Source organism: Neltuma alba, unplaced genomic scaffold (assembly GCF_004799145.2).
Source record: "Neltuma alba isolate B1F8T4 unplaced genomic scaffold, ASM479914v2 tig00012631_pilon, whole genome shotgun sequence".
In the NCBI taxonomy this organism is placed as follows: domain Eukaryota; kingdom Viridiplantae; phylum Streptophyta; class Magnoliopsida; order Fabales; family Fabaceae; genus Neltuma; species Neltuma alba.
In genome coordinates this window covers 29,467-49,447 of record NW_021637071.1, presented here as the reverse complement: position 1 = coordinate 49,447, position 19,981 = coordinate 29,467, and the positions used below count along the sequence as shown (strand labels likewise).

The following is a 19,981-nucleotide window of genomic DNA, read 5'->3' as shown; positions in this document are numbered from 1 at the left end:
TCTTTTAATTGATAGAGATATTTTGAAGAAAGATATGAGATAAAGTGAATTAAAATCTTCTAACTAGTTCTTATATTAAATATCAGAAAAATATTAAAATACTAGTAAATAAGATCATCTAAGGCATAAAAATCATCAACGAGTGTTTTTTTAACTTGAATTGACCACTAATTTGCCAATTATTATCATTCATCCAAACACTACCTAAATTTCTCACCTAAAAGGCTAAAACAGCATAAGACTGACACGTGTAAATCTGGACCTATAATTATAGCCTGCAGTACATCATTTAACTTCCCCATCAACTATGTTTAAAATAATAAACTGATTCCAAAATCTATATAATCCCAAATCAAAATGTACTCGAGTCTCACGTGTAACAGTACTGATTCCAATAAGCTGAAGAGTTATATTTAATTGGTTTGAATAAATTAAAAGCGATTAAATAAATTAACTTATTATAATTAATATTATCTCAAATTCTAATTATAAGAGCTAGTTAACTAATTTGAGGAGATTAAGAAAAAAATTAAGTTAGTTGTTTGTAATAAATAGATGTTGTCTTTCCTAAAATATTTTTACTAATCAAGTATATTAATTCGAACTATCATTGTTAAAAGGATCACATTAGAAAAATATATAAATATGAGAGACAAAATGAATTGAGATTTTATATTTAGGACCAAAATAAAAAAAATCTTATATTAAGACAGGAGATAGAATAACAAAATCTTCTTGAAAATATTAGTACTATGTAAAATAATAATAAATATTAAAAATAAAATAAATTAAAATTTTATATTTAAAAATGATAGGATTATCAGTTACTGGTTGCATTCGGGCACGAATTGCGGTAACTCCTGAAGAGAGTGGAAGATCACTATTTTCATTTCTCTCTTTTTCATGATTGAGAAACTATTTTCTCAGATCACTTTCTGTGGTTTTTCGATCTCAACTTGCTGAAATCTCACAGTGTAAAGGACTTCAAATTCATCTTTCCTTTAATTTTTCTATCATGACGTCTCTTGGATTCTTCGAGCACAACTTCACTGGTCCTCCTTTTCAGCTCAGAAATTGAAGGAGTTTGTGTATAACAGAAAGAGAGAGAGAGGATTATGTACTGGTATTTGTAGATTCTACTCTCAGCTTTAGCTATTAAGCGCTTATTTTGCAGATTCTCTCTCTGTTTCCTCAAATTCTGGAGAATTCGTAGTGAACTTCCATACTTGGCTCGGACACAGTCTTATCCTCTCGCCGCATTTGAATCGGAACCGTGCCTGCCTCAGGTACACTTAATTAGTTCAGTAAATATGAATAGTAATGCGTTATCTTCTCGACGCGATACTTTCCCGGCTGGTCTTCGAGTTCTTGTCGTCGACGACGATTTGACATGGCTCAGGATTCTTGAGAAGATGCTGAAGAAGTGCTCTTACGAAGGTTTGTTAACTCTTTCCCTTTTCCTTCCTTACATCGCTTTTTTTTTTTCTTTCCCCATGTGCCATAAGTCTCTGCCCTGGTTGGATTTTATCTTTATGTTTATTTCTTTTACTTCTTTGTGAGTGAGGTATTTGTTAGAATAAGACTGCTTTGATGTTCATTCCACGCGGTTTTCCTGGGTTTTATGTATGTTAGTTAACTTAAGTTTTCACTTGTTAGAATCATGGTTTCTTAGTGAACGAAGCTTTCTTTCTTTCTTTCTTTGTTTTTTCCCTTGCAAGATGAAGAAATTGAATTGATCCTCGGGGTTGCGACAAATTGTGCGGTTAGGGTTCTCTGTCTCCGCAAGTCCATGTAATGTGGCGTCAAAAGAGATGTTTAGAAGTTTATTAATTATGCCGGGCAACATCGATTATTATATGGGGCAATTTGATGGGAAGGTAAGAGATGGCAATACGGGAAACAAGGGGCAAAAAAAAAAAAAAATCAAAATGCCGTTTGATTGATTGGCTGGGGATGGAAAGAGTCGCATAGACTTTGCTGAAGATGAAAAGAGAAAAATGTCTTTATATTAAGTAAAATAAAAAATTAACTTGAAATTCTTGATTATATCTTTTCAGAACAGTTATTTTTTTTAAAAAAAAAAGTTTGAGTCATTTAAAATAATTTAAAATTTAAAATTCCTTACCATAAATTTAGAACTATTTTTAACTAGTAATTTTTTGTTATGTCGATTACGAACTACTTTTTTAATATTTTCATGCAATTTTTAAAATATTTTTTGTTCCATATATGATTTGATCATTTGTTACAATTTATTTTTAGTTTTGTACTGTTAATGTTCCAAAGGTGCTTGTCGTACAACAAATATATGCCTTTAGTCAATTGTAGGCATCATCCCTTTCATTGTTGAATGTTGATTGAGATTGGAGTTTGATTATTTTGTTCATTTTCTTTGCTTCCCCTTTCTGGACTGCTACACTTTCGTGAGAGATGGCTATATCGTCTCTACGCTCTACAAAAGCAATACAATGCTATAACTATCCTCTTTTCTTCTATGAGTTGCCCACAAAATGTCTTGTATTTTCATGAAGTGAATTTTGGAAGGCAAGGACATCCCTTGTTGCTTTGCATGCTCTTTTTTTTTTTCGGTGATATGTATGCTCTGTTTTAATGTTGCCAATTTCTCATTTCATTTGGACACTATCCATTTTCTATAATGTTTTTCAGTGACCACATGCTGTTTAGCAAGAGAGGCTCTAAATTTGCTTCGTGAAAGGAAAGATGGATATGACATTGTGATCAGCGATGTAAATATGCCGGACATGGATGGTTTTAAACTTCTCGAGCATGTCGGGCTTGAAATGGATCTTCCTGTTATCAGTCAGTTCTCTGTCATTAACATACTCAACCTTTTCTTTAAATGAAAGTTCAAAGTTCATGCTCTGACAAAATATGTGATGCTGTGCAGTGATGTCTGTGGATGGAGAAACAAGAAGGGTGATGAAGGGCGTTCAGCATGGAGCATGTGATTATCTCCTCAAGCCCATAAGGATGAAAGAGCTGCGAAATATATGGCAGCATGTCTTCAGAAAAAGGATGCGCGAGGCAAGAGAATTTGGAAGTCTCAAGGGTTTTGAGGGCTTTCAGTTGGTGAGAAATGGAGCGGATCAATTTGATGAAGGGAACATATTTGCTATAGAAGATATGACCTCAACGAAGAAAAGGAAAAACCCAGATAGCAAACGAGATAACAAGGAATTTGGAGATCAATCTTCCACTAAGAAAGCCAGAGTAGTTTGGTCTGTGGATCTTCATCAGAAATTTGTCAAGGCTGTGAATCAGCTTGGACTTGACAGTAAGTTTTTAGTAAACTTCCCATACGAAGTGTGAATAATACTGATGACAATGATCAGCAAAATCTACTGTGACCTTTTCTGCCCCGCACACACAGGGCTGGGGGTGGTTTTTTGGGTTGTTTTTTTTTTTTTGGCCGAGGGGGTTGTTGAGGTTCTAGTTTGACCCCTTAATCAGCGTCTAATCTTTTTTCTTAATGTATTCGTTATATATATTGTTTCGCAGAAGTTGGTCCCAAGAAGATACTTGACTTGATGAATGTTCCATGGTTGACTCGGGATAATGTTGCTAGCCACTTGCAGGTAAAACTTGTGTTTTGATGTCGTTTCAGTGATGATACTCAGAGACTATAGCGAAAGATACTTATATTACGTTTTGGCTAAATAAAATATCCGGGTTCCATATTATTTTTGATCATTCATACGAATGTGATAATGTCTGGGATAGTGGTGATCACGGTACGCCAAGCATGTGGGAGGTTCCCATGTGATACTGTCGGATGTAACAACCTCTCCACTATTGACAATTATTAATATTTTACAGAAGCACCACCACTGAAAAAGCTGATCCTCTTTTCACCAAGAAAATAAATCAAGAAACGAGAAAAGAAAAATATGTTTTGTACCAAACAATGAATCTTGAAACTCGTGGGATCTCATTGAGGGAAAAATGTTTTGCAGAAATATCGGCTCTATTTGAGTAGGTTGCCGAAGGCTGGAGATCAAAACTCTTCCTCAAGTGGGACTCAGCATTCGGATACAGGAAGTTTCTCTTTTCAGAACCCAATAAACAAGCAGCAAAATGATGTCTCAATTGACGGCCATAAATATTCCGATGGAACGTTACAACTTCAGAATGTGGATGCGATAAGACATGAAAGTAATCTTAAGGGAATCACATCAGGGACTGCGATGGATAAAAGCACAGACTTGACTGCTAACACTCAAGATACAAATATAAGAAAGAGTGCACAGAAGATCAATGATCAGTCTTTTGCACCTCCAGACTCCGATGTAAGCCCCGCAGCATTAGAGTGTGCCAACCCTTGGAGGAAATTCCCAGAAATGCAACTCAAAAAACACCAGCCATATCTTCCAACGAAGGATCGCTTCAGGCACTTGCCATTACATGGAACAGAGCATCTCATCCAGGTTGATCAATCACAAGCAGATGCTTCAATCACATCCGACCGATCAGTAACAGAGAGAGAAACTGCTGCCTGTATTGAACCCAACCCTTTGTATGCTGATTACACGAGCGATTATGCCGGTTCTGTTAGTTCCATAGGAAGTGCTGGTGGCTTTTCTATGCAGTACAAGAGCTTTATGGGGAACGATCAATCATTAGAACCCGTTTCTGTTTCAAATTTTGCCAGGAAAACAGAAGGATTCAATCTTAATTCTGTTTCTGACCTGGAATTTCACCAACGAAACCTACTTTTAGGAGGTGAGTTCGCTTCTGCGCTTTTGGAGGAGGAGATGAAATCCTCTTGGCTACAAGGTGAACGCTGTATGAACTCAGGACCGCAGAATGTAGATATGCCGGCGTATAATGATCCAACGCTCACAGGGGAATTTCCATTTCATTTGTTTGACACAGCTGAATATTCAGCAGTAGATCAAGGCCTTTTCATAGCATGATCTGCACCTTCCCCTTTTGAGCCTATTAAAACAAATAATTCACCTCCTTGCGTGAAATGAATGACTACTATTGAAAGTTACTTTTGAGGATTGGGACATTTTTGTTTCCCTCTCAGCTAGGATTTGGCAAGTATATATAGAAGTGGGTGATGAAGATCCCCCATCTTCATTGTTTCGTAGCTGTTTACCAAGGCCTCTGCTATACATTTAGGAAAGCATTTAAGAATTAAATGTTGTTGCTTATCAAGGCCTGTACCCCTCCCAGAAGGTCATGTTCTTCACAATAAATTAATGCACCAAAATTTTTGAAGCTGTAATCATGATTTAATTGCAATTCAATATGACTATCAAGTGGTTTCTCCTTCATTTCCTTCTCATCGCAAGACAATAATAGCGAAAATGTCTTCATAACTCTATGAACAAGGAAAGAATCTTTATTCAAAGTCATTTTCTTTTTTCTTTTTGAAACTTATGAGCAAAGTCATTTCATCTTTATGGCATGTGAAATGATTATGCTAAAAGCTTCTTCAGGCCAAACATTAGATAATAAACCTGTCTATATTTCTATTCATATGACTATGTTACATCACACGAGAGGATGCAAATCTAAATGCCTTGTCGCCTTTACACTTTCAATTACAGAATGATCCTAGGTCAGAACTCATCAAAACTTATAGGTAACTATAAGAATACAACTTCCCAAATACCAACGGACAGGGACTAAAAGATCTTACTTCAAATTGGTGGAACTGGGAACATACCACCACAAAATCTCCTTTAATCATCCTTGCAGAATCAAATCATAAGCCCATTATAATCATTAAGAACTCAGGCTAATCAAAAGAGGATTGTGCCCATCACCTTTGACATGGTAATCTCCAAACACATGCTCGTATAAGAAAGTTTCTTTCCTTTTTTTTTTTTAATGCCATCAAGGCTGAATGTTTGGAGAAGCATTCTCTTGTCTGACCTTCTTCGATAGTGAAGTGACTGATCCCCTCATTGTTTGGTTCATTTTTTCTGTAACACGTTTAGGAGTACTAATACCGGTGAGAGGCTTCCAAGAGTTTCGAGAGTTTTTGGCATGGCATGTACTGGAAGTTGCTTTGCTTCCAGGTTTTGGTGACTGAGGCTGTGAAAGCAATCTCTGCAAACAACAAGTTAAAACAAAAAAATTAGAAACAGAACATCACCCAAATAAGAAGACAAATATGGATAAAATCATATATCTGTATTCGAAAACCTTTTTTTACAGATCAGGGAACCAGGATGATTGACACGGTCACAAAAACTTTTGCAACTGTACTAACAAAGTTGCTTGACCAAGAAAAAGTGTTTTCAATCATATATTCACTGCCTCCATGACACTTACTTGAGGAAAGTGGAAACATTAAAAGGATCCTTCAAAACCTTCACAGTTTTCAGTCCAAAATGCTTATGCAAGCAATGAACAAGGCGAAGTACCTTTTTCATCTCATTACTTGGCAAATGTAATTCACCATTCTTGTCCTCCTTTTGTTTGGGTTTAAAGCCACTGCACTGCTGCAACTTCTTGTGATCAAGCTCTGTTTTCTCCTGAAGGAAATCAAAATAAAAGATAGTGAGTGATTCATCAACCACACACAAGAAAGCCTGGATCCTGTTTATCAAATACTTGAAAGAGGAATGCCCTCAAAAGTCATTATCAGGAAGTCATGGGAATATACGCACAAGCACTCATTATTTAAAGGGTGCCATATTAACGTCATTGTTTTCTGCAATTTCTCTGCAGTCATTTCATGTTAAAATTCTTGACATTTTAATGGCTATATCAAAGTAGAAAGCCATTAATAAATTACTATGCATCACAGTAGAAACTACTAAATCATCCTATCAGCTATGGCATTCTAAAGAAGTCTACCTTGCACTTCCTTTGAGGCTGCATTCTTTCTACCTCCTTCAATTTGATTTCAGCCATCCTTTGAAAGAACTGGTACACAATAGGATAAGAAAGTAACATCACTAGTGTTAGCATAAATTGCAAAGATATTAACTAAGGGCCAAGGATAAGAACTTGCCTCTTTGCGTTTTGCTACTCTTCCTTCACTTCTGAATCGAAAAGGTGATGCTATGGTCGAAGATTGTGGACGCCTTGTGCTTGGTGATTTTGAGCATCTGTTTCCAAGTGACAACAAGAGAATCATTTTCCATGGAAATCCATAAAGTGCACAAACTTTGAACAGTGATGGCAACTTGGAAGATGAACTTACATAGCAGAAGGGGAGGACAGTTCAGCACTTGCAGTCACTCCTTTACACACTGACTTATTACGTAGTCTTTCAGTCCTGACATACATCCACCAGAACATGTGAAAAACTATTTATGCAATGCAATGGAAGCTCAATAGAGATTTTATTGGTAAATTAAAAAGTACATTCAGATAACAAAATACCTTGTACCCTCAGGCTGAGGATACTCTGAAGCTTGATTGAATATATCACGAATAGCCTGCAGTAAAAAGTAAAAAAATTGCAGCAATCCACACAATTTTCAAGTAACAGAAGCATTTTGTCAAAAAGGAGGTTAAGTGAATACCCTAACAGATGTCCGTGATGAAACTGGTTGATCTCTCGAAGCATTAGGAGAATTTAAATTGATCTTTTTTATTCTGTTCTGTTGCAGCACTGAGACCGTTTTGCTTGTTTCACCAGCACAAGAAGGAAGATTGATTGACGTGTGGAGTGACCATGTAGAGAGCCTCTTCTTTTCAGCCAAGCCTCTAACAGTTCCTTTGCTGTTTGGGACACTGCTCAGTCTACTTCTGGCTTGTCCTGTAGCCTTCCTCTCTGCAGGAGAATACAAGGGTTTGGATAATGTAGCTTTGGTTGACGATTTTGGAGAAGACTTTACTTCTCTTGCCTTAACTTTCCCTGGATTACCCTGAAGCAGCAGCAAGATGGATTTGCGAGGAGGCCACATTATTTAATCATAAAAGGAAATCAAACATAAACATAGAAAGAAAACCCAAAAAAACAAAAAAAGTACCGGATCACACAGTTTTTCTACTCTGGCGACTGCAACCTTCTCAAGATTATGACACTGGTTGGAATTATCGACTATGACAAAATTTTTCACTGTAGGAGTATCAGCTAGAGGTTGAGGCATATCCTTCGGTAATTCCACTTTGGAAATTTCTACTTCACTCTGCTGTATATCACGCTTATCTTCATTTGTATAAGCATAACTAACATCACATTTCTCATTCTGCTCAATGACAGTCATGTTACTGTTCTCTATTGAGTTCATCTGAACGGATGAGCTATTGCAGTTCCCATCCTGAGTTTCAGAATCAAAAGTTTCATTAGCCAATCCATCTGCTTCTTGGACCAAGGCTGCTGCTTTCTGAGCTGCCTTCTTCTTGTAATGAGCCTCAAAGTATGCTTTCTTCTCAGCAACAGAACCTGGTTTGGAGAATTTCTCAGCTTCTTCTACATGGCGATTGTGTGAGAAAACTGACCATTTCTCCCAATCTAGCCCCTCCGACATATATCTCCCAAAAGAGATCGATTCTCCAAGCAAACGAATGGGGTCTACCTGAAATTATGACAAATAAATGCATTCATATTAGTAAGACAAGTCTTCAAATTTTGGCACAGGCATGCTTCGTAGGAACAGGAACAGACAACCTTGACATCAAATACCATGTTTCTAGTTCCGATTTTGAACCAGAAGAAAGAAAGGTGAAGCAGGATCACTGAGGAAGAATGAAAATCTAAAATGTCGTAAAATCAGAATGAGCAAAGCAGTTACAGACATTCCAAGCTCTTGTTTCAGAGCAGTTTCTCATCAACCACACGCAAAACAGAGGCCGTTTCTCGGCAACCATACCAACCGAAAAATCCAAACCAAGCATTGAATCCAACACACGTCATTAACGGATTCATTATGCAAAAGGGAAAAGAAAACTACTCCAGATATTTGAGCATCAAGCCGAGAAATCAAGAAATTTCGAAATAAAGCTTGACGCCGGACTTACCTGTTTAGCCATGCAAGGCGAAATGTCAGTGTGGTTAGAGAAGGATCGAAGAAGACAAGTCGATTCAGCCATCGCTCTATAAAGACGAACACAAACTCAAAGAAACGAAGAATCCCTTTGGCTCTTATACTCACTCCTTCTAACCCAATATATTTGAAAGAAAAGAAACGAACTTTGCTTCTTGTTTTTCCCTGTTTTCTCTTTCACTCTTCACATATATATATATATATATATATATTCTCAGTCTCAATAATGAAAAACGACTCTCTCTGGATTTTTCATTCTTCTGAATCTAACCCTAACGAAATCACACAAAAGGCTCCTCTCTTTCTTTTCTTGGTTTTTCTTGAGTGGCCCACAAAGATTGAATCAGTGATAACAAGCTCGCTTTTTGCTCCAACGTCTAGTTTCTCACTCTCTTCATTATTATATTGCCTTCCTTTTTCTCCTGTTCTACTTCTATCCCTCTTTGTGGATGGGACCACGGGGGCTTCTGCACGACGAAAATCTCTGAGCATGAACAAATATATATATATATATATATAGAAGGAAAAATGTGGGAGATTTGTTGGTTAAAAATAATGCTTGTATCAAGTGGTTACTAAACGAATTTATATGCTAATATGTTAGAAAAACAAAAAAGTACTAATTTAGACAGGTTTGATTCTAATTTAGTTATAGATACTTGGTGGATATTTTACATGTGAATATGTGATATCTGATTTTGTTTTTCAAAAATTTAGACCTAATGTCTAATAAATTAAAAAAATAAAATATTCCCCACGAGTTTACAATTCTTATTATAACTATTTGGTTGATATTTGATATTCAACATGACGATTCAAATGAGATAATCAATTAAAGTATTTTTTTTATTCACAAAAATTGAACTCTTCAGCATGTTTAAGAGTTATATACTTTTTGTTTATATGACTTCGCTTTTGTTTCTGTTTTGCAATGCAGGAGAATTATTAAATTAATTTTCCATTAATGAATATCGAATGTTTTTTAGTTACCTTACGCGAACCATTTGCCCTTTGGTTATAGTTTACTAAAAAGAATAATTAATATTAATAAAATTCAAGATTATTTTAATCTATTAATTTTTTGTCACCTATATTCATCATTTATAATCTGGTTGTGTCAGAGAACACAAAACATTTGAGAAGCAATCTTTTTGTCTCTATAGTTTAACTATATCATAGCTCAATCTTTAATTTTTAACTAGTGCAACTCAATTAATTTTATCTTTAAACTTTAACTTGATGTAGTTCAGTTCTTATACTTTAACTATTTAAAACACTAATTTCAATATTTCAACAAACTAATTATGTACTCCTCTGATAATTATTGAGTTAGTTTTGATTCTAAATATAAGATTTATTTTTTATATTTATTAATTTTTTAAAATTATCTTTATTGATACTTCTTCAATCATAATCAAACAAACGAGAGAGAGAGGATATTAAGAAAAATGATTATAATGTTATAAAAAAGTATTTTATATTTCTAATAATTAACTAATTTACCTAACTTTCTTAATTTGATTAAATTAGTTAAATTGGTATTATATTAAGGAATGTGGGAGCATTTTATGAAATTTAGGAACTAAAGTTTTTAATAATTAAAATTACTGGCCTATCAAAAAAAAATTACTGGGGTTGAGTTTTACGAATTGAAGTTTAATGACTGAATTATAATCAAGTCAAAATTATAAAAATAAAATAATTCATTTAAAAAATAAACTAATTTCGAAACGGTACAGCTTCCTGCCGGAGAAGAAAGCCAAGAAACGTTGAGACACTGATTTAGCTTGATAGTTAATATAACGCCAAAACAAAAAAATCCGACATTTGCTAAGCACCAACATGTGATCATTAGCCGTAAAGACGGAGTCTTGAATAGGAGTGGGACTATCTGCATAATTTAGGAATCTTTAAACAATAGACTCACAGATTAAACTAACATAAATTATTTGAGTATAAACATAATGAGGGAAAAAAAAAAAAATCAGACTCACAAATTAGACTGTTTTTAACACTGCCAACCATTTTGTCAGTCATCACACACACTTAAACTCGTCGGAGGAATGAGGTGACTTTAAGCTGAAAGGATTTGTGAAGTTGGTTTCTGCTTGATGATAAAGTCCTCGCATTTCTCAAATAGCTAACACTTCAACACAATGAAGTCAGAAGCGTCCAATTATTCTCCCCTTTATGAGACATCATGCGGAAGCTAATATGAATATACTCTCAAATCCTCTCTACCACTTGACCTTCTCTCAATTAGGTTAAATATCTACATATTTGAATAAGCACTCAATTTAGTTCAATATCTACATGTTTAAACAAGCACTGATAACTTCAGGTTGTAGGCGACTGCACAATTAATTTAAATTTGGTCTTCTACGGCAACCCATGAAAGGAGAATATAAAACTCCTCCACAAGCATTTTCTACACGTAAACATATTTAAGCATTTTCTACACGCGCGCACACAGGCCGTCAATGGCGAACATCTGTCAAATATAATAGTCATTTTCCAATTCTCTGCTTTTATGTAAGAGGAACACTACCTGCCACTTCTCTTATCCAAGAACAGAACTTCAAGCTGGTTCCATACCACACAAGCTATTGTCATCCTATCTCATGATTTATTCTTACGATGAAGTACAAGTGGAAGAGAAACAGAAACAAGAAAAACCAGCTCAAGATTCCCCTTGACAAACCAATCTTATACTTTTAACATGATTCATTGATTTGGTTTTCTTCAAAACGGAGACCATTTGAAACATTTGGCACTTAAGGGACTGATTCTAACTTAAACTGCTCACTTAAGCAAAATATATACACAACTTTTTGAAACCAAAAACAAAAAGGAAAAAAAAAAGAAAGATTTACTGGACATGGATATCAAGGATCCTTGAAGAGGAAGAAGCCTTAGGCATGGTTATGTAAAGAACACCATCCTTAACCTCAGCCTTAATTTTCTCAAACGCAACATTCTCTGGCAAAACAATCCTACTGTTATACCTTCCATAGCTCTTGGCAGACCACACTTCCCCATCATCATCATCATCTTCTTCACCTTCGTCACCATTCTTCTTTCTTTCTTTCTCAGCCTTCACCACAAGCACCTTCTCCTCCACCCACACCTTCACGTCCTCCTTGGTCATCCCAGGCATATCAAATCTCATCTTGTACTCTTTCTCTCCTTCTTTCACCTCCCATGGCGTCCTTCCCCTCGGATAACCGCCTCGGTCGCTCACCGGCATCGGCCACTCCCCAGTGCTAAATGCAAATGGGTCCTCCATCATCCTCTCCATTGTCTCCATCATCTTCTGCACCGCCTTCGCCGTAGGAAATCGGTCCCACAGCTCTGCATTTAGTTATGATTCTGGTTTAGTTTTCCCGTCCAACATTATATTTACCCCAGGCTAAAGAATTATCCAGAAATCACAGAGAAAATCTTCGCACGCAATAAAATAGATGCTTCAGATATCACATCCTCTAATATGATAATCAACCCATTGCAATAGCCTGGTCTGGAAAATTGTAAAATCCCGGCCATGACTCAAAACCAAACAAGCTAAAAACCAAGAAACAAATAACATTCAGCCAAAAAAACTTAGTGCCAGATTTATCTTATAAAAACTACACAACATAGGACCAGCACGATAATAGAGCATTTCATGAAATATTTGAAGCAATTCAAAGCAACTCAAGACTAAAAACCATTGAAGTATTACTGCACACAACAGGACTACAGACCATTAGATCATGAAATATGATTATGATTATGCAAATTGAATGATGTCCTTGTATTTACACAATTTGTACGAGGAATTGAACTCATTAGTGGATTACCTACGGGCTGGGCAACTCTTCTCTTAAGGTGAGAGGGGTTCATGGGGGGTCTTCGAAGATGTTCAGGTTTGCCTCTGATATCCCCAGAGGCCATGACCTTAACGGGTTTGAATGAGCGAGGAACGTTCAAAGATCTTGATGATGAAGACAAAGCCCTGAAAGATGATGACGATGAGCCATATGGCGAGGGAAGACGAACTCCCAAAAGCGAGGATAAAGCCTGAGTCATATTCTACAATAAAGGAGTGACGATGACACCACCAAAGCCAGAAATAAGATTCGAAGAATGCAGTGATAATGTAAGATATAATAGAAAGGGAGATTGATTTGCAGGGCACGTAGCAGAGAGACAAACAAGGGTTTTGTGAAATGGAAACGAGAGAGAATAGAGGGTTCTGGAAAGCTCGACGTGGACCTGAGATTCTCACTTTCCAGATGGATCCAGAAATACCTTATCGTCGAGATTAGAGGGCCCTCCCCCTATAGACTCGTACTAACCGCAGGTTGGTTTGTGTCCGGATTTTGTTAGGGTTTATGGTATTGCCTCAAACTTTTTTTTCTTTTTTTTTTACCAGCAATGGTATTTCCTCAAACTAATCTCGAATTTCTGATTGATGTACATGAACAAAAATTTGTGGGGTTTCGTAAGGTTCGGCTTGGATAGGCAAGGATATTGAACAGTTTTGTTGACGGGTCAAACAAAGGGCTGAAGAATCGTTGCCCAAAACACCAAAGGCTGAATTGCATGGGATAATTCTCCAATTTTCATACGTACAACACCAGTAAGAAAACACGTGGGCACCACCCAAAAGAATCTCGATATTTTTTTCCCTAACAAAAAGAATCCGGATTTATTTTGGACGGATATTGTTTTATTTTACTTTTTTTTTTAACCTTGACTCATGTTATTTTACTGAAAACATTAACTTCATCAAGCGTGACATTTCATTGATTGCACAATAAAATTTTCCAGAGAAAGTTACCCATGCGTCCAAAATAAAAGGTTAAATACAAAAAAAACCTCACCAAAAAATCAATATTTACAAGTTAAACCTACATATTTATAAGTCAAATTTAACAATTTATGTATACAAACTAAACTGCTTATTATATTAAGTGCTTTTAAGCATGTCTAAATTAGTCAAGATAAAACTCTCCTCGTATACTTATTTCAGAGTAAATCATAATTCAAAAGCTACTTTTAAAAAATTCTACTATCATTCCAAACAAACACTAAAAAATTAAATTGCATAAGGCTTCTCCTTATTTAATTTGCATATGACCCATCAATAACTGTTCTAAAATTTTACATAGACTTTACTTATTGTGAAGAAAAGTTTTGCATGATAATATTATCGGATGTGTATACTCTAGATTCTACTGAACAAAAATTCCAAAACATGGTCAGGTTCATAATAAAGTCTTTAAATAAAATTGTGAAAAAACAAAAGGCATGGAATTTTAAAAGTCGGTAGTTTTGTGCAAGAGTTCCTCCAACCATAGATTCTCTGATCAGCATTATGAAGTTGTTGCTCGTAGAGCAGACTTGTTGGGCATGGCAGCTTCTCAGTGAAGCAATCTATACATAGATGAGGTGAAGCTTTACGATCCCGGAGGAAGCCAATGGCTACAGATAACAAGTCAAGCAAATTGTTTCCAGCTATGCCTTCATCCTTTAACCCTGGAAATTGAAACAACAGTCACTTAAACTCTCAGATAAATCAATATTTCAAGATACGTGATATATGATGGGAATAAGCACTTGTATTATTCAAAAACTATTTATAGCTTAGCTCATTTTAAATTTCATGCAAGTACTCCCTTCAATACACGAGACAAAGTCACTTCAACTTACTCTGGTTAGCTCATAATATAAGTCATTTTAACTAATTAATTAGAATTAAGAAGTTGTAGTTAACTCATTAAATCTGTCTCAAATTGAATTTTTTCCCACTTTACCCCTATTAAATGAGGTTGCGAAGGAGAGAAAATATGAGGAGTCACGTTTAAGCATTAAGTGTAGAGGCAAAATTGAAAAATAAGTATTAATTACTCTAAGTGGCTTATATTGTGGACAAAATTTTTTTTGTTTTTTGGTAGAAGTGACTTGTATTATCAATGGAAAGGAGTAGAGCCCAGAACATAGTTGCCATTAAATGATGGAATTTCTCAAAATTGAAAGGGAATCAAAAGTTCCCTCCTAATAAACACAGATATTCAGGTATCATATAGGGTATATGCATGCATTGATCAAGCAACCAAAGAGTAGGACCCAGATGTCCAATGATGAAGATCCTTACGATCACATGAACATGCAACATATGGTAAGTATGAATGTCCCTCCACTCTTGCAAACTGCGAGAAACAAGTCATATGGGCTCAATTAACACAAACTTACTGAGCTTTCTCTGCTGTATCTTCTTCCTTTGATTCCTCAGTCGTTGTAGAATTCAATGCTGTTATCTTTCCGAAGGACTCCTTTGCATCTCCAAAAAAGTCTTTCACTTTATCAAGTACAGTTTTAAGCTTATCTTTTGTTGGAAGCTTCAAATTGGAAATGCAAGCACATCAGAACACTAGGGGGAAATAATATCATAAAATGATATCTAACTATAGAGTAAGCATTTTCAAATGTGTATGCACAAAACTAAGGTTTAAAGATAGAAATTTCTGTGATGATGAATCAATGAACGTGATCATTTTCCTGTAAATTCATCACCTGGGGAAAAAAAATATTAGCCAGCAACATTCTTCTTTGTCAAGTTCGTTAAATTACCCCTCTCAGATAGAGGATCGATGGGTACTCTGTTGATTACTTATTCGATGAGGGTGATGAAAAAGTGTACCAGAGTTAGAAACAACATGAAAATCTGAGGAATGTTACCTCAATAACATCTGAAGAAGAAATAGCAGCTCTAACATTGCCATTTTCCTGAAAATTTATTGCATGAAAAACTAACATAAATAAACAGGTCTCTTGGTTCTCACATTGGTAAAGGCAAACATCTCAACTGCTTAAATTATTAAATATGAAATATAGTAAAATGCTTTGAAAGCATTACAATTAGTTTGTAGCCATATCTGAAATCAGTAGCATTGCGCAGGACTCGGTGCTGCTTGAATGCAGTTTTCTGTATTTCCTTTTCATCCTATTTGAATTTTAGCAAGCAGTCAGTAAGATAGAGGCAATCATAAGCAATAAAGCATCATGCTGATTTTATAAGATCTCAAATAAGAATCAGCCCTGCACCACAATAACTTTCAAATGAAATTGTAAGTAAACAAACTAATGTATCTTCTGCCAATTGATTGGCAAAATGTTTACTAAACGAGTCATGAATGAAGATTGTTACTGAAAATCCATGCCTTCCGTGCCCATAATAGACGCTTCTTGAGCCAATGCAAGAGGAGGAGTCCCAAAAAAAGGTACAGCCAACCAAAACATATGGCACGTAGTGCATATGAATGTGAGAATTGGACCAAGAGTACATATTTAGCAGCATAACAACTATACAATGAAATTCAAAATGTCACGTAATTCGTACATTTCTCCAATTCAGCAATAAGTTTCACTGAACAAGTCCAGGCATGGAGATTGATGTGACAAACTGAAAAATCCATTTCTTCTATGTTCATATATAGGTGACGCTTAAGATAATGCAAGAAGGCTTCTCTTTAAGTATAAGATAATAAAGCCCAACAAGTGACAGAAATAACCAGTTTCATGGCACCAATGAATTCAACCTTCTGAAGTTTTCAAGTCAAAATTAATAATACCGTTTAAAAAACATATATATCAGACAAAATGAGAAAGGACCTACCCGGTAAATAACTGCTGCTAGATTCCTATCAAGGGTATCTTTGTAAATGTATTTCCCCAAAAAATTATCTTTCGCAGCAACCATGATTTTAGCAGTGGTTCCACCAGTCACTATACTAAGAGGGTACCAAAGATATACCTGTGGAGGACCATAAATTAGATTGCACTCCATCAATGTAAAAGAGAGCTTGCAGAAATAAAATCACAATTTCATCAGAAGCTGAAATAAAGCCCTGATCGGATGCCATAAGATAGATCAAGCATAAACCCAAGGGTTATAATAATCAAGTCGACACTGCTCTTGCTAGCAGAAATGCATTATACAGATTGACTGGCTTCTCCTGTTTGCAATGCATCTGACGGAAAAGAAATAAGCAGCGACTGATGATTCAGTAAAAGCCACAATCATATGGCAACGATTTTACCGAGAATGAAACAAGAAGATCCATATGCTCAGCAGAAGATTCAAGTAATGCAGTTTAATTGCTTTAGGACTTATACAAGAGGATGGTTTGGTGGGTTGAGAAACATATCCAATCCATATGTGCTAAGGTAACGCAATTTTTAAACCTTTCCAAATTGACGAATTTGGGATTATTTGTTTTTTTTTTTTTTTTAATCTTTTCATAATCGTTCTATTTTTACTTTTGGGTTACCGGTGAAGTTAATATTGAGAATTTCATCCTTCAATCACAAGTTAATCACATGCCATTCTTCCAACCTTCAATCAATGGAGTGACAATCCCTTGCCACTCCATACCACATCATCATATTGTCTTCAGAACACCCAAACAAGACCTTAAGCTTATATTAGAACTTGCCAATCAGGCAATAAGCTCAGGTAGTCGGGAAAACTTCATATTCCCGCCACCTCTAGTTGAGAAAACTAGAAAAAAATAAATCGATTCCCCGCTCCAACAGAATTTTCTCATAAACTAAACAGAAGAAGCAAGGGAACCGAGAAAAAAACAGATAGGGCAGGCAAATTGAAAGAGAACGAACATTGGCCATGCGAATGAAGATAACAAATTTAGGGTTGCCATCGTCCTCAATCTTGGGCAAGGGAGGAGGAGGAGGGCGCTGATACTGACGTGCCATCATCCCCTTCTTGCCCTTCGCTTCAACCACCAGCATACTGCGGCGACACCGCTGCGGAGGGCCGTGGATAGTCGGAGCGGAAAACAGTGAATGCCTGACCAAAGCGTCATCGTTTAACCTGGAAGTCGAAGGAGGAAGACGAACAAGCGCATTCAAAGACATAGTGGCTTCCATAATTTCTTGAGATTTTGCAGAATTCTGTTCTCACTACAATTCGGCTACACGAAGCCGATGTGGATTAGCGTAAAGGGTAAAAGTAAGGACAAAAGTTGAAGGAGTTCTTATCCACAAGCTCCACGACCACTTGCAGTAGGAAGAATAGAGAGAGAGGGGGATTAAGGAAGTGCGTGATGCCGTGATGGAGAGAGAGGGAGGGAGGGAGGGCGCTGGTCGTCTTACACGTGGCAGATGGACAGGCAGGAGAAATTCTTGGTCGTTTATAGTCCACGGGAGATCTCGGTTCCGTCATTAATCTGCTAATTGAAAGCAGGGGAATCATATTTGGACTAATCTATTAATTCAATTGTTCTTTTTGCTCTTAATGTAAAACTCAATTAACTAATTTGAGATAATTAAAAATATTAGTTAAATCAGTTTATATAATATGTGTTTTTTAAAATACTCTTACCCTCCTACTTAATAGTTAATTTTAAAAAAATTAATACACATGTGAAATATGTCTTATATATAAGACCTATATCAACTTCTCAATTATATGTTAAGGATAAGAAAAGTATAGTTTAAGAATTAAAAAATTTCAAAATTATAATAAATGATAAAGATTTAGTAAGATGTATTAAATCCGGAAAAAACCAATATGGATTAGAGAAAATTGTTTAAATAATTTTTTTTAAAAATTCTTCATGTTAAAAATTTAAAAAAATAGTTATGAATTATCATATAATTAGCAATAAATTATAGGGAGAAGCAATGTCAGGTTTGAAAGAGGCGATTAATGATGGTTAGATTCTTGAAATTTGTTTTTTTTTCGGTAAAAAAAAAGCTGCAAATAACAATTTAAAAATATATAAATTCATAAGCTTCAAAGATAAATTAAGCATTTAGTTTCGAGTATAACAATCAATTTGGAACTGAAATTCATGTTACATTTTTTGGAATTGATATTTGCAATTCATTTTAAAAGAATTTTGGGATTTAATTGTCACTAATCCCCTCTTTTAACACTTAAATGTAATTTTCCCTATATTATGAGACGTAACCCTGCCACTCCAAACAGCTGCCAATATCAATTATGCTTCATTTTCTTTGGGACCAAAATTAGAGGTTAGATTTAAGCCATGCAAGCTTTGCTTATGATATCTCTTTATAGATGTAGAACTACTTGCGCTTTAAAATTTTTACAATAATCAAAGTTGAGTTCTCCCCCTCCCCCCAATCTTTTAGAGCGTGTTTGGTATGAGAGATATGGAGGGAGGGGAGGGAGGAAAAATGATTTTAATTATTTTTTTTATTTGGCAACATACAAATTTTAAGAAGGGAGGGAAAATTTTAAAAAATTTTCATTCACTTCTCCTTTTCAACCTCTCTTCCAAGATTATGAGAATTTAGAAGAAAAGGGTAATATTTTTTAAGTTGTGACTATTATGCCCATATTTTATCGTGTGATGACTATTATGCCCATATCTTAAATAAAATAATAGCAAAATTATCCATGTCAATATATTTTTCTCTCCCCTCTCCTCATGAATCAAGCAAGGTAACATTAAAACTTCTCTCCTCTCCTCCCCTCTTTTTTTTTTATAAATCCAAACAAGGTAATATTAAAATCCTTTTACTCTCCGCTCCTCCCCTTCCTTCTATTAAAATCCCTCCCCTCCTCTTATTCTCATTGAACCAAGCAGATCCTTAGAGCAACTCACCTATCCACTATATTTATAAAGAACCAAACTCATAACCTCGTGTTTGAAAAAAATGTGAAGGAGCATTTGCTGTCGCTCGGTTAGGATATCCTAACAATTAGTTGAGCTTTCGACACTAGAATTTTTACTTAAAGAATGCCCCCTATTTCAATCAATATTTTAAGTGTTAAGATAAAAATTCACTCTAAAAATTTTCACTCAAAAACTGAAAAGTTCTTTTTGGGTACAAATTTATCCAAAAGTTTAAATCCTCATTGTAAAAATGTTAATGGTGATTAATGTCACAATTTGAATGGTCAACATTAGTTTTTTAATAGAAAAAAATAAAATTATTACCATTTTAAGCTTTCATGATAAATATGCACTTAA

The 19,981-nt window shown here is 35.4% G+C and overlaps 4 protein-coding genes across 5 annotated transcripts; 1 reads left to right on the top strand and 3 right to left on the bottom strand.

Annotated features, from left to right (window-relative positions):
• Window positions 1-1,025: 1,025 nt before the first annotated feature.
• Window positions 1,026-5,157, top strand: LOC114729417 (two-component response regulator ARR11). Its single transcript, XM_028916424.1, has 5 exons — window positions 1,026-1,437; window positions 2,668-2,820; window positions 2,909-3,295; window positions 3,520-3,596; window positions 3,975-5,157. The coding sequence occupies exons 1-5, from the start codon at window positions 1,311-1,313 to the stop codon at window positions 4,932-4,934; spliced, it is 1,704 nt and encodes a 567-aa protein (XP_028772257.1). The 5' UTR covers window positions 1,026-1,310; the 3' UTR covers window positions 4,935-5,157.
• Window positions 5,158-5,473: 316 nt separating this feature from the next.
• On the bottom strand, window positions 5,474-9,142 carry LOC114729415 (protein WVD2-like 7). The gene is made up of 9 exons (XM_028916423.1): window positions 8,950-9,142; window positions 7,959-8,507; window positions 7,509-7,853; window positions 7,366-7,421; window positions 7,184-7,258; window positions 6,992-7,088; window positions 6,835-6,903; window positions 6,399-6,509; window positions 5,474-6,081 (listed from the first exon to the last, which is right to left on the bottom strand). Exons 1-9 carry the CDS (start codon window positions 9,019-9,021, stop codon window positions 5,866-5,868), a joined length of 1,590 nt encoding a protein of 529 aa, XP_028772256.1. The 5' UTR covers window positions 9,022-9,142; the 3' UTR covers window positions 5,474-5,865.
• Window positions 9,143-11,661: 2,519 nt separating this feature from the next.
• LOC114729413 (small heat shock protein, chloroplastic) lies at window positions 11,662-13,346 on the bottom strand. Its single transcript, XM_028916420.1, has 3 exons — window positions 13,266-13,346; window positions 12,815-13,046; window positions 11,662-12,326 (listed from the first exon to the last, which is right to left on the bottom strand). Exons 2-3 carry the CDS (start codon window positions 13,041-13,043, stop codon window positions 11,845-11,847), a joined length of 711 nt encoding a protein of 236 aa, XP_028772253.1. The 5' UTR covers window positions 13,044-13,046; window positions 13,266-13,346; the 3' UTR covers window positions 11,662-11,844.
• A 709-nt stretch (window positions 13,347-14,055) lies between these two features.
• Window positions 14,056-18,048, bottom strand: LOC114729414 (protein HHL1, chloroplastic). Of its 2 annotated transcripts, XM_028916421.1 has the most exons (6): window positions 17,637-18,048; window positions 16,636-16,773; window positions 15,877-15,963; window positions 15,699-15,746; window positions 15,213-15,358; window positions 14,056-14,495 (listed from the first exon to the last, which is right to left on the bottom strand). In XM_028916421.1, exons 1-6 carry the CDS (start codon window positions 17,904-17,906, stop codon window positions 14,483-14,485), a joined length of 702 nt encoding a protein of 233 aa, XP_028772254.1. In that variant the 5' UTR covers window positions 17,907-18,048; the 3' UTR covers window positions 14,056-14,482. The 2 variants fall into 2 exon arrangements, with proteins under 2 accessions (XP_028772254.1, XP_028772255.1); XM_028916422.1 differs by lacking the exon at window positions 14,056-14,495 and having other exon boundaries at window positions 15,209-15,358.
• Between the last annotated feature and the right edge of the window lie 1,933 nt (window positions 18,049-19,981).

Bases quoted from the DNA above. Each gene is read 5' to 3' on its own strand.
- LOC114729417 (XM_028916424.1), top strand. From the start codon at position 1,311: ATGAATAGTAATGCGTTATCTTCTCGACGCGATACTTTCCCGGCTGGT. The intron at 3,296-3,519 runs GTAAGTTTTTAG...ATTGTTTCGCAG, and splicing joins GAATCAGCTTGGACTTGACA to AAGTTGGTCCCAAGAAGATA. The intron at 3,597-3,974 runs GTAAAACTTGTG...AATGTTTTGCAG, and splicing joins ATGTTGCTAGCCACTTGCAG to AAATATCGGCTCTATTTGAG.
- LOC114729413 (XM_028916420.1), bottom strand. From the start codon at position 13,043: ATGACTCAGGCTTTATCCTCGCTTTTGGGAGTTCGTCTTCCCTCGCCA. The intron at 12,327-12,814 runs GTAATCCACTAA...AACTAAATGCAG, and splicing joins AAGAGTTGCCCAGCCCGTAG to AGCTGTGGGACCGATTTCCT.
- LOC114729415 (XM_028916423.1), bottom strand. From the start codon at position 9,021: ATGGCTGAATCGACTTGTCTTCTTCGATCCTTCTCTAACCACACTGAC. The intron at 8,508-8,949 runs GTAAGTCCGGCG...TCATAATTTCAG, and splicing joins CGCCTTGCATGGCTAAACAG to GTAGACCCCATTCGTTTGCT. The intron at 7,259-7,365 runs GTATTTTGTTAT...GATGTATGTCAG, and splicing joins CCTCAGCCTGAGGGTACAAG to GACTGAAAGACTACGTAATA.
- LOC114729414 (XM_028916421.1), bottom strand. From the start codon at position 17,906: ATGGAAGCCACTATGTCTTTGAATGCGCTTGTTCGTCTTCCTCCTTCG. The intron at 15,747-15,876 runs GTAATGCTTTCA...ATAAATTTTCAG, and splicing joins GATATGGCTACAAACTAATT to GAAAATGGCAATGTTAGAGC. The intron at 15,359-15,698 runs GTAACATTCCTC...TCCAATTTGAAG, and splicing joins CTTCTTCAGATGTTATTGAG to CTTCCAACAAAAGATAAGCT.